General features: G+C 42.4%; 1 protein-coding gene across 3 annotated transcripts in view; it reads right to left on the bottom strand.

The window, feature by feature from the left end:
• The window catches only part of Abhd2 (abhydrolase domain containing 2, acylglycerol lipase), a 121182-nt gene that overhangs the window by 34943 nt on the left and 73202 nt on the right, over positions 1-13037 (bottom strand). For all 3 annotated transcript variants that reach the window (XM_004852754.4, XM_004852752.3, XM_004852753.3), the window contains 2 exons: positions 11041-11216; positions 7612-7779 (listed from right to left, as the gene is read on the bottom strand). In XM_004852754.4, the coding sequence (XP_004852811.1) occupies positions 7612-7779; positions 11041-11216 (344 nt within the window). The remainder of the gene's footprint in view (positions 1-7611; positions 7780-11040; positions 11217-13037) is intronic.

Here is a 13037-nt window from a genome sequence, read left to right as displayed (position 1 = left end):
GAAGAAAACACAAAGTTAGAGTAAAGAACTAATAATGATGCTAATCGCTATCATTTTCTGGTACTTTCCGGGCTCTATGCCAGCTGATTTTATCTTACTGTCAATTTTCCCAGCAGCCTTCCTCAGCTCTCTCCTCCAGGTACTTGGTCCCCATCCACTGATCCCCAAAGCACAGGCTCTTGTTTTGTGCTCTGCAGGCCTTTCCTGAGCAGATCTCTCTAAGTAATGTATTGAAGGCAGGAGGCTAACAAGCAGTAATATAATCCTTGGAGACTGAGATCTGGTCCCTATCCATGAAAAGCTTGCCGTTGATAAATTTGTTTGTTTTTTGAGACAGGGTCTTGCTATGTAGTTTTAGGCTGGCTTGAACTCACTATGCAGCCCAGGCTGGCTTCAAACTCACCACAGTCCTCCTGCCTCAGCCTCCTGGTGAATACTTGGATAAACCCAGTGAATAAGTTTAGATTGATCATGGCTGTGCACCCCTCCCTGCTTGTTCCTTGGCTGATGGATCTGATCCAGCTACAGTTTGCTCTGAACACCAATACTGGGCTGTTGCTGAGCTGTTCTTCCTCCTGAGGCTGGAGCTTGAACTCATATCTGTCTTTTCATTATAGGCGCTGGCCCTGTGAACATCTGGAGGATACAAGAGCAACGAAAGGTCAGAGACCAAACCCATCAGGACAATTTCTGTGGCTCCTAGAGGCACTTGAATGCTCTTGCCTTCAATCTAAAATGTACTGAAGCTGGGCATGATGGCATACACTGGGGAGGCTGAGGCAGGAGAACTGTTGCAAGTTTGAGGCCAGCCTGGATTAAATAGTGAGTTCAAGACCAGCCTGAACTGCATAGTGAGACCCTGTCTCAAAAAACAAAAACAAATAAGGCTGGGGATTTAGTTCAGTGGTTACGCCACCTGGCTTGAAAGCGCAAGGACCTGAGTTTGATCCCTGGTACCAAAAAAAATAAAAACAAAAACAAAACAAAACAAAAAAACTAAACAAACAAAAAAGTACTTGTCGGGGAGCTACTTCCTGTTTCCTTAGAAAGAAGAGCAGGGACTCTCAAATAAATGATGAGATTGCTTGGGGTTCGACACCTGTGTCACCCACTCAGTATCCTGAATAGGAAACAAACACTATAATCAAGGTGCTTCTGAGTTGGGGTAAGAAACACATAGTTTGAATGCTGGCTCTGCTGCTTAACATGACTCAAAGCAAGGCACTGCATGTCCCTAAGCCTATGAAGTGGGGACGCTAATCCCAATTCACAAGGAAGTAAGGGTCAAGTGAAGTGACACACATAAAGCCTGGCCCATGCCTGACACTCACACTCACGAGAGTCTTGAAGGACCTTCCTTAATGAATTTATCTTTTCAAGGCAGCACCGAGGGTTCTAAGAATGCATCATTATCCACTTGGGTGATTCTTCTGTGCAAGAAAGATCTCTTCGCAACCATTTCTAATCACATTAGCAAAGGTGGTCAGAAACAAGAGATTACTGCTCATGTGATTTGGAACAGAGTTAGTTTGAAAAGCGGGAAAAAGCTTTCATAATTTTCTCAAAAGGAGAGACTGGAGGGGGTGGATGTATAACAGAAAAAGAAGAGTGCAGGGTTTCACGGCGAGGCCCTCTCTTGTTTTCTTCTGGTCATGATCACTATTTTCGCACAGGAAAGACGCATGTGATCATCACGCACATCTGCTTGAGATATGCTTGTTTGCAAAGTATCACCTTACACGCACACACTATCCTTTCACATCTGTCACCTGGGGCCTGGTTTGGGCAGCAGTTGGCAGTCTCTGATAGAGAGAGGCTTTCTATGGGCTGAGCTAGATTCTGGGCACTGGGGAGCCACAGGAGGGAGCAGAAAGACCACCTGCTCTCATGGAGTGAAAGGGATGGCGAGTCAGGAGGTAGATGTAAACAAATATTATGAAAACGATTGCATACCTTCAAATCTTAAGTGTCTTGAAGAATCCCAAGGGGGGGTGATTAGGCAGGGAATGACTTGGGGGTGCAGTAAGGCCACATTCCATGGGAAAGGGAGCAAGAGAAGGGCTCTCTGAGAAAGGACATCTTGGTTGAGACCCAAATGACAGGGAGAAGCCAAGTGAAGGCCATAGATGACTGAAGAAACAGAACTTGGGCAGGCCTGAGACCAGCAGGACCCAGAGTCTCTCTGGAGTTTGGTGCTTTCCAGGGCTGGTGCTCAGGGTGGGTTCTGGCCTGTCCTGGGATCCAAAGAGTTCCACCAAGGCACCTCCAGTTACCCTCCACAGAGGAGGCTGACTTGGTGGGGGGCCTGCTGATAAAACTGAGGGAAAGAGACTTAAAAGAGGCCTAAGGAACCTATCAGCAACTGCAGTATTTGGATCTGACTTGGATCTTGGATTGAATAAGCTATAATTAAAAAGGAAATAAAACATGGGAACTCAACTGCTACTGAGAAGTACTATTTTAATTGTGATGATACTATTATGCTTATGTTTAGGTTACAGACTAAACGGTGGCCCTCAAGATGCATATGTTGAAGTCTGAACCCCTCGTACCTCAGACCGTCACTGTACTTGGAGATAGAGCTTTTAAAAATGTAATTAAGGGGCCGGGGATTTACCTCAGTGGTTTCGCTGCCTGCTGCGCAAGCACAAGGACCCAAGTTCAATCCCCAGTACCAAAAAATATATATAATTAAGTTTAAAATGGGGTGAGCAGGGTGGGCTCCAATCCCATATAGTCAGTTTCCTTTAAGGAACGAATGCAGGAAAGGACGCAGACAGAGACATGGAGGGACAGGACCACACTCTGAACAAAATGCAACACAAGCCAAGGGGAAAGGTCTGGGAACAAACCAAACTGGCCAATATCTTGATCTCAGACTCCTAATGTAAGCCACCCAGATTGTAGCATTTTGTTTAGTCCCAAACAAATTAAAACAGTTTACAAAGAGTCTGTGTGTCAGAGCGATACACACTGAAACAGTCACAGAGATGACAGGCTGGTGGGGACTTGCTTCAAAATAATCCTTGAGAGGAGGTGGTTTACAGAAGAAATAAGATTGGCCATAAGTTGAATAATTACTGAAGTAGGGTGATGGCAAGTTGGGATTTATTCTGGTTTATTCTACTATTCTCTCTACTTTCTGCCTATTTTGAAAACTTCTATAATAAAAAGTAAAAACAAAAGACCAAAACAAACTAATGAGGAAACATAGGATAAGACCTAGGTCCATGGCTTTGAAAACTTTGGTTCTATTACAGGCTCCCTATGCAGTGGGCCCTGAGCACTGTTGGATCTGTATGGACTCACAGACCTACACAAGGAGAACTAGAAGTTCTTTATAGAGACCTGGAGGAAGATGCCATGTCCCCAGAAGACAAAAATACTCTTCCAAGTTAATTTATAAATTAAAACACTTACTTAAAAATTGTGATTAACTGTCCTAGAGTTTGCCAATACCTACTTTCCCTTCCTGGGATCTCTACCCCACTGAAGGTATAAATTGTGACAGGGAGTGATGGCTATCATTTCTGGGAAGAAGCTTCAAGAGCCAGTGTCTTTCCATGCCCTGGGATGCTGGCAATGCTCAGCTGGTGGCTGCTCCTGGAGCCTCGGTCCTCATGTCAGGAGGCAATGATGGGGACCCAAAACTCCAGCTATGCCATGAGCGATGTGGAGAGGGAGGCAGAAAAGAATCTGTTTTTATTTGTTTTTGGTACCGGGGATTGAACTCAGGACCTTGCGCTTGCGCGGCAGGCACCAGAACCACTGAGCTAAATCCCCAGCCCAAAAAATCTGTTTTTAAACCACTGGGTTTTAGGAGTTGTTTCTACAACATAATCTACTCCATCCTGTCTGATACAGAAATTCAATGCAGAACTTGACTGAATAATCATACAATTCAACTGAAAGAGAAAGGTGGGGAGAAAAGAGCACACTCTGAAGAAGCAATTAGATCTTACCACAAAGCAACAGTAATTAAAAATTAACATTGAGCCAGATGTGGTGGTCTATATCTGTAATCCTATAACTCTGGGCGGCCAAGGAAGGAGGAGGCCAAGTTCAAGCCCAGCCTAGGCAACTTAGTGATTTAGCAAATCCTGTCCCAAGGTAAAACATTTAAAAAGGCCTGCTTATTGTAAAGGCCTTGGATTCAATCCCCAGTACCACAAAATAAATAAATAAATAAATAAATAATGATATGAGTATAGAAAGAAAAGTTCACAGCTATGTACATTAGCGCTTAAATAAAAAGTCCATAATACACAGCTAACACACTTATGAATTTAATATCTATTAACTGTGATGAAAGTTTTTCTGTTCTAGGGTATTACCTTTTGAGTTGCCTCAGTTTACCAATCAAAAGCTACAAACCTGGGCTTTGCTTTAACGTATGAGGCCACCTTGTTTAAGGGAGTCTTGCTCCTTATTCACCTGCCCAGAGAACTATTTATTAGAACAGATCATTTTAGGGCCAGGGATTTAGCTCAGTGGTGCCGCCGCCTGCCTCATAAGCACAAGGTCCTGAGTTTGATCCCCGGTACCACCCCCCCCGCCCCCCCCCCCGCCGAGATCAAACCCAGGTCCTCAGCTCACGAGGCAGGCGGTGGAACCACTGAGCTAAATCCCTGGCCCAAAAACAGATCATTTTAAGCCAACATAACACACATCAATAGCACCTGAGGAAACACTCGTGCCTTCTCTCGTTACTGTCTTCTGAGCTACTGTGGATGTTTTACATTTTAGATCTCATTAAAGTGTCTGCATTCCGAATTTTCTAACTCTTCAGGGTTACATCTGGCTGACCTTATCCCCTAAAGATTAAAAGATGCACCAGTATATAAAAAGCTAAAGAGCACTGCTAGAAAAATCACCCATCTCGTCTAGGTCACCCGTCTTTCTTCAAAATTATCACAGTATAACAAACTATAGGAATTTACTTCTGAAATTCCAAGGAAACAAAAATGTAACAAGAAAAACAAATAAAGGGGATAGAGAAATTACTTTTTAATATTGGGGGGCTGAAGCTTTTCCTATATGGACCTACCTCCTTCCATTGATTTTTCGTGCTCAGATTTAACACACTGGTCCATGCTATTACTATTGTTGTTGTTATTTATTTTAGTGATACTGGGGATTGAACTCTGGGCCTTTGGACTAGGCTATATCTCCAGCCCTTTTAAATTTTTATTTTTATTTTGAGACGGGTCTTACTAAGTCACTAAGATGCCCGGGCTGGGACTGAACTTGCCATGCTCCTGTCTCACCCTCCCAGAGTACTGGGATTAAAAGTAGGCACCACCATACCTGGCTTACCCTATGCATGCTCCCGACGCGAATGGAGCATGGTGCTTTTCTGCTTAGCTTGTCCTCCCAGAGCCTGCTGCCCTGTCCAGGAGCGCCAATTCCTTGTGAGCTCATCTGTTCGCCAGCTCACCAGTGGGGACCTAGCGTGACTCCTCACCTGCCCCTCTCTACACTTTCACACTGGTTTGGAATTGTTGATAGGCCTGTATCTCTCTGCAGAACTAACTTATCTGGGTCACACACAGCATTGCTAACCCCTCACGAACACTAACAGCTTCCAAGTATTTAAGGACAAACCTAATACTATGACTCCACTGTCCACCAAGACCTTTGTGATACACATTTAATTGTAGTCCTCATTACTGTAGCTGGAGAATTGGGAACTTGAACAAACTGCTCCAGGCCACACAGCCAGTCGTGGGCAGGGCTGGCCTCCAGTGCAAAGCCATCTCTCCCTCTCTGAAAACACACCCCACACAGAGCCTGCTTTCCTTGTTCCTTCTGCTTCCAGACCCCCAGACTTGGTAATGCCTTCCATCTGGCCTCCTGCTTTACCACCCACAACACCCTGGGGCCACAGAACCTGGAACCCTCAGGCTCAGCTCTGCTACCAGCTCCAAGAGGGTTCTAGAGGCCAGGGCAGCTGGAGGAGGGCCCCCATCTGAGCTTTCCTATTTAACTGGTGCGATGCCCTTGCCCAAACTCAGTCTCTGGCTAAGCTGTTCAGCAGAAATGATTATCTCCTGGCTGCTGTGAAGTTAAGGGGGTTATGTCTATGGAGACCTTGGCACTGTGACTGGCACACATTAGTGCCCTTGCTGGCATTTCTTATCTTCTGCTGTTGGCATGCTCACTGCTAGATAGCGCTCCCAAGCCTCTGCCTGGCCCTGCTGCCAGGCCACACCTCCCGTCCTCTGCTTGTAGAGATGGAGCTTTATATCCACCTATAAGACCTTATACTTATTTCCCACTGTCTTAGACTTTGTCTATTTCTGCCCTTTTCCAGTTCTTTCTCCCACATACTCATCTGTGCCATCTGTAAGCTGGATATACATCTCTGTCTTTGAACCAGTGACTAAACTGTGAACAGAGCCAGTGTAAATGGGTGTGTGCAGGTATGAGAGTAAGCACAGAGGAGAGTATGGCCAACCCTTTGCCCAACCCTGTGCCTGGCATGAAGCAGCCGTGTGTGTTCACATTTCCCTACCTGCAACCTTCCCACACCTGCCCCGCAGGAGACAGTGCCTGATGTGTTACCAGTGACAGTGTCAGTTGGAATGACCTTGCTGTGCGACAATCTTAAAAGTCACCTCTGGAAATTTACTCCAAAGGAGTCATTAAAGGGAAGAAAAAAATTCTTATATGCACGATATTTGTAACATCATTGTTTAAAATGCTAGAAAACTTTAAATAACCTACATACCCTACAAAGAAGAATGGTTCAATAAATTATAACAGAGTAATAATAGCACTGTGATTGTCAATATGATCAAATATAATGACTGTGTATTTTTATATTGGTGACTATAAAGTTTTTAAAAATAAGTCACTATGTATGTGTGTGTGTGTGTGTGTGTATATATATATATATATATATATATATAGTATGATTACAACCAAAGAAAAACTACATACACATACATTAAGACAATGGGAAGATGAAGAAATAGAAAATTATAGTCATGGTAAGATTATAGACATAATTTTTGTAGTTTCCCATTAAAACATAATTTATTTGGTCATAAACATCCCAAATGTTTGTGCATAGATCCATAATTCTATGTGTTTATCCTTTATATGTGGATACATAATCTGAAGGGAGAGCTAAATAAGAATCAAGGGCAAACAGTCCAGAAGTCAGAGTCTTAGCTAACAGAAGACTTCCACTGACATTCAGAAGCATTCACCTAACCATGAGAGCTGAGTTCTGTCCTCCAGGAACCTGACAGTCCAGGGAGTTGCTGATGTTCCACTGACACTCACGTGCTACCTCACACCTGCCAGTCACAAGAGTCCTGAGGAGTGCCCGAGGGCATAAGTTCTGCTACCCAATCTACCCACTCTTGCACTCACCAGCCAGAGGACCTTGGGCAAGACCTTTCTCTGTGAGCTGCACCCCAGAGCAAGGCATGTGAGGCATGGCATCAGTGATGCCCAGTGCTGCTATTAAATGTGTGCCCCACCATCTCTTGCAGGAAGGCATACATTCTAAACTTAAAAAAAAAAGGGTAGAAACAGAAGTAGCAACACATTAAAGTGAGGAGAGAAAAAGGGGACCTCTATGTGGCTGTGGCCCATGTTTACCGTAGGTGAACATGCGTGGCGAGGTCAGCTCAATGTTGGGTAGGGCTCCCAGGTGGTTCAGCACAGCACACCGATAGCCACTTTTCTGTGCATAGTCAACGAAGGTGCGGATGTATTGCTTCTCGCTGTGGTTGGCAATTCCAGGGCAGATGACCATGGTGACATCATCTATAGGGTAGAGAAAGAAGGGATCCTCATGTAGGTGACTACTATGATATAACAAATAGACTAGTGTCTCCTGGTGTCTTATTTATTTTTGGGTTTTTTTGAGACAGGGTCTTGCTAGATAGTTCAGGCTGGTCTTTAACTCACTATGTAGCCCAGGGTGGCCCCGAACTCATGGTGATCCTCTTGCCTCAGCCTCACAAGTGCTGGGATTATAAGCATGCACCACCATGCCCAACTAGGAGAAGGGAATTTGGATGAGTTTTTTTTTTTTTTTGGTACTGGGGATTGAACTCTGGACCTTGTGCATGGGAGGCAGACAGCAGCAACACTGAGCTACATCCCTGGCCCAGGAGAAAGGAATTTAATGTACATTTTTTCATTCAATTTGCTGGAAAAGATGTCTTTCCTTTTTAGCTGGAGCATCCTTCCCTAACTATTTATGAAGGGTTTATTTTTAAAACTTCCAATCCATCATGGACTTACACTTTTTTTTTTTTGGTACCGGGGATTGAACTCGGGTCCTTGCACTTGCGTAGCAGGCAGCGAAACCACTGAGCTAAATCCCCGGCCCATGGCCTTATACTTTTGAAAAGTACACTAGACATTAATTACTAGAAAAATGAAATAAAAATATATAAACCTCAATTTTAAAAATTAGATTCAATAGATATAAAATTGCTATACAAGTGTCCGAATATCAACTCTTGTATGAAGTTCTGTATGAACAAATGAATGAGTGAAAAACCAGACCCCTCTGACTCAGTGGTTTTATTTTCAGGTATTTTTTTTATAGATTTATCTGTATATATGCAAAACTATATATATATATAGTAGGTTTATATTGGCAAAAGGTTGAATACAGTCTAAATGTCCAGAAACAGGGGTCAGGTTGGATAAATCACTACATATCCAAGTGACAAAATATGCTGTAGCCTTTAAAAATAATGAGATTTTTACATAATCCCATATGGCAAGCCCTATAATATATATTAAGTGAAAAATGCTAGGTCTAGAAAAAGTTATAGTATGCTGCCATTTATGCAGAGAAAAAAAGATATGTACCCTTATAATGCACCCACTAGCTCTAGAATCATACACAAGAATCTCAGCAGTGGCTACCACTGAGGAGAGCTATGAGAGGAGGTGAGATGAAGAGAGACTTACTCTTTCTTTTTTTCTGGTAATGGGGATCGAACTCAGGATCTTGCACTTGCGAGGCAGGCAGAAGCACAACTGAGCTAAATCCCCGGGCGAGACTTACCCTTTTCACTGTAGATCTTTAGTATTTTTTGAATTTTCTATCATGAGAATAAATTATCTATCCAAAGATATGAACACATTTTCTATAAAACTATTTTATTAAATCTGATCATAATTTTCTTTTTAATTAGGATAAAAACAATTGAAAAATTCTTAATGTTAGTAAAGAAATATGACAATAAATAATTCTATAAGATGTATAAAGAGCTTTAAACATTTTATAAACATTGATCTAGTATTCAGATTCTTAGAATCTTGCTAAAATTTTATGTTTAAGACTGCTCAGGATAGAATTATTTATAGTGACAAGCTAAATGCCCAACAATAGAAAAATTTTAAATGATAGTATCACCACATTGTATGCTATTAAAGTTATGTTTTTGAAGATAGTTGGGCTTTTAGTGATGTGAAACTATAATATAATATATAGTAATTCAAATTTTGGAAAAATAATGCACAGAAATGGAAGGAAAAAGAGCAAGATGTTAATAATGGTATGTTGGGTGGTATGATTATGGATGATTACTTCCTTTTTAAATTCTCTATTATCTAAATTTCCTAAAATGAGGACATTGCTTTGTAGTCAGAAGAAAGTCTTGAAAAGGAAAAAAGGGCTGTTGTGCGTGAAGCATTTTAGGGGGATAGATATTGCCTTCCCCAGAATCACCTTCATCAGTCCTTTCTGGGGACAGGAGTGACAGAAAGACATAGACAAATACAACTGAGAACCTTTCAACTCCCCGTTCGGTCCTGGTATAAGAAAAGCAGACTGGTGAGGCTAAATTTTATGCTTCCATGGTAGAAGAAGTAAAAGCATCATAAACAAGAGAAAGGAAACACTGACCTGGTTGTGGTGGAGAAATAAATGTTTGAAGAGCAGCTATGAGATTTATAAACAGAATGTGAGCGCCTGCCCTGTGCCTGTCATCATGCTGTCCATGAGTGTGTGTTGGGAGCTCACTGTCCTGGATCCTGCATTACAGTGGGGAGATGGCACACAACTGCACATGTGACTTTTCAGAGTAGCAGGAACCGGGAAGAACTATAAAGCAGGGGTACAATGGGTCTAATGGGAAGGCAATGCCTGTTAGGGGAGTCAGGACTCTGAGGAGGTGCCATTTGAACTGAATGACAAGGCATAGACAGCCATGTGAAGATCTGGAGATGAGCCTTCCAGGCAGAGGGAACACAAACTTTTGTTAGCAGTCACTCAGAAGCTCCAGCTACTTTAAATAACTGAAGGTTATAATACATTTACTGGAATTTACCCACAAATAATTACCACACTCATTAAAAAAAAAAACTGCTTCTGAATATGCTCTCTTCTGGTAGGAAGAGCACATAAAAGGATGCTGGCACCTTATTCCTCTTCCTCAAAAATCCTCATTACAAAGCATTTTGTCAGGAGCGTTTACTGTATAGATTGGATAGAACAACGCCAATTCCAACAGCAATGGAAATTGGAGTTGTTTCTCATCTACAATAAATATGACCTTAATGTGTCTCTGTCCAAGGAAACCTATGCATACGGCATCTGAGAGCCTTAATGTACTGTTATTCAACAAAGCCAGGCTACATTGCTTCTCCAAGCCTCAGTTTCCTCATCAGTAAAGTGGGGACGGTAAAGCACTGACCTCTCAGGGTTCTGAGGGGATAACAGCAGATATAAAGTACTAAGAACAGTCCAGCCTCTGGTGCTGACATTGACTCATTAGTCCTGGGGGTGCTGGGCTCCAAGCTCACCTCTGTCTGTTACACTATTTCCAGTATTTCCAATATCTCACAAGAGGATTCGAAAACTATTTTGCAATGCTTTCTGGAGAGCTTTCCTCGGGACTGGCAAGCACATGTTGGAGCCAATCCTTGTAAGTTGTTCCTAAGTGATGAATCTCACCAGACTCCTGGCTAATGGGACAGAAGGTAGCATAAGCACTTGCACCATGTTCCCCACTGGCTAATGCTCCTCTGTGAGATAGATTCCTGTGACCTAAACTAGCTCACCTCCGACACAGTGCTCAGCCAAGGGCTCGAAGAGGTCAAATGTTGATGTGGCTCCATCAGACATGGTGATGAACTTCCGGTGGCCATAAGGGTGTGGTGAACTCACCCTTCCCATCTTCCCATACAAGGCTGTCTGGATGTGTCCACTTTTCCCCCAGATCAATGGTGGAATGTATCTGAGAAAGAAGGAGAGGGGAGGTCAATTTTCTCCTTGTTCTTGGACAAAGCTTTCAATCTATTTAAGCTTTTTTCTGACATATTCTGTACACTAAGGATGAACATGTGGTTTTTTTATTACCTTCCATTCATGCCATGATTCATCCTCTTTCCCATTTATTAACACATGCTACCTGCATCAGATTGGCTTCAGAAATCAACCAAGACATATTTATATAGAGATTTTAAATTTAAGGTGTTAAGTAATTCAACAGGGATTATTTCCATAATATAAGAATAAAAAGAATGAAGTGATAATTTTGAACACATTTTAACCAGACAAGCTTAGTCTCATTATTATCAAACTCGGTGCTCACTTCTTTCCCCACCCTTGACAAGATGGGCCACAACTGTCACCATCGCTCCATTTCTGGAACCTCATGCTCTCGGTGAAACTCGGAATGGCTGCAAACTCATCTAAGACCCAGTAAGTAATTTGCGTGTGTGCGTGGGAGCACCAATTGTTGGGTTCATATAGGAAAAAGGCTTTTTTGTCTACGCAAGGACAACGCCTCCCTTACAACCATCCTTTGTGAAAATACAAGTGAAGCCTGGCCTGAGTAGGAAATTCGAAAAACACAAAGTAGTTAATTACTGGGAAAAGGTGTTCAGGATATAATTAAGTGACCATGGTTCATAACCACAGTACAAGGTGGTCCCATTTACTGAAACTGTTACTGGTTTCTTGCCCATGGCTTTTTGCCCAAGCTTGATGGTTGGCCAGGATGTGTACTCGACATAAAGTAGAGTAATATAATATAGCAGTGATGACATCAGGCTTTCATCTCTGTACTGTGTCACAGTGTTTTATTAATAATTTACCTTAACGTATTTGCTAAACCATGCTTATCATTTCTCTCAAAGCCAGATGATCCCAGAGGCCCTTCTTTGATTTACTTTTTATGGATATAATTAATGAAATCTAGACAGAGTTAAGAGAAGAGACGCTATCACCTAAGTCAGTTCCCAGACAAGCTTCTTCCTGGACTTGGGGAGGAAAGGGAAGAGTATTTTAAAACCAAAGAACATGTAACACTACAGGTACAAATATCAGTGCAGAAGCTATGGCATTTAGAAAGCAGATGAAGGCATTTATAAGAGTTGAGTGGATTATGACAGTAACAAAAAGGCAACCTTATAAAAATTATGTCAATGGGGCAACTAAATACTATATAGATTTAGCCATGTAATCTATAAAGGATCTAAGACTAGAAAGTTGGACTTAAACTGTGCATATGGGGAGAAAATAACCCAAGGAACCAAACTCTTTTTTTTTTTTTGGTACCGGAGATCGAACTCGGGTCCTTGAGTTTGCGCAGCAGGCAGCAAAACCACTGAGCTAAATCCCTGGCCCTAGAAGATGCAGAAACAACTCCAAACATACTCAGCCATTTTATCTTGTTTTTTTTTTTTTTTTTTGGTACCGGGGACCGAACTCGGGTCCTTGCACTTGCGAAGCAGGCAGCGAAACCACTGAGCTAAGTCCCTGGCCCCCCAAACTCTTGATTATGCTTAAAGAAAAATTTTTAAAAAACTTTTTTTTGCTTATTGTTATGGTTTAGATCGAGATGTCTCCCAAAGCCTCATGTGCTCAGAGGTGGGAACTTTGGAAGGCAATTGAATTTTGAGGGGGATCATGGCTGATTTGCTTTTTAGGAGGTGACGTTTACCAGGTCACTGTGGGTGTGACCAGGAAGGTTAAATCTCCCTAACTCCTCTCTTGACTTTTCTCTGCTTCCTGACCTCCATGCTGTGAGCAGCTCTCCTCTCCCATGCCATCT

This window comes from Heterocephalus glaber, unplaced genomic scaffold (assembly GCF_053883595.1).
Source record: "Heterocephalus glaber isolate CG9 unplaced genomic scaffold, H.glaber_assembly_v1.0 deba00001531, whole genome shotgun sequence".
Classification (NCBI taxonomy): domain Eukaryota; kingdom Metazoa; phylum Chordata; class Mammalia; order Rodentia; family Bathyergidae; genus Heterocephalus; species Heterocephalus glaber.
Note: the sequence above shows the minus strand (reverse complement) of the source record. Positions and strands in the feature narration are given on the sequence as shown.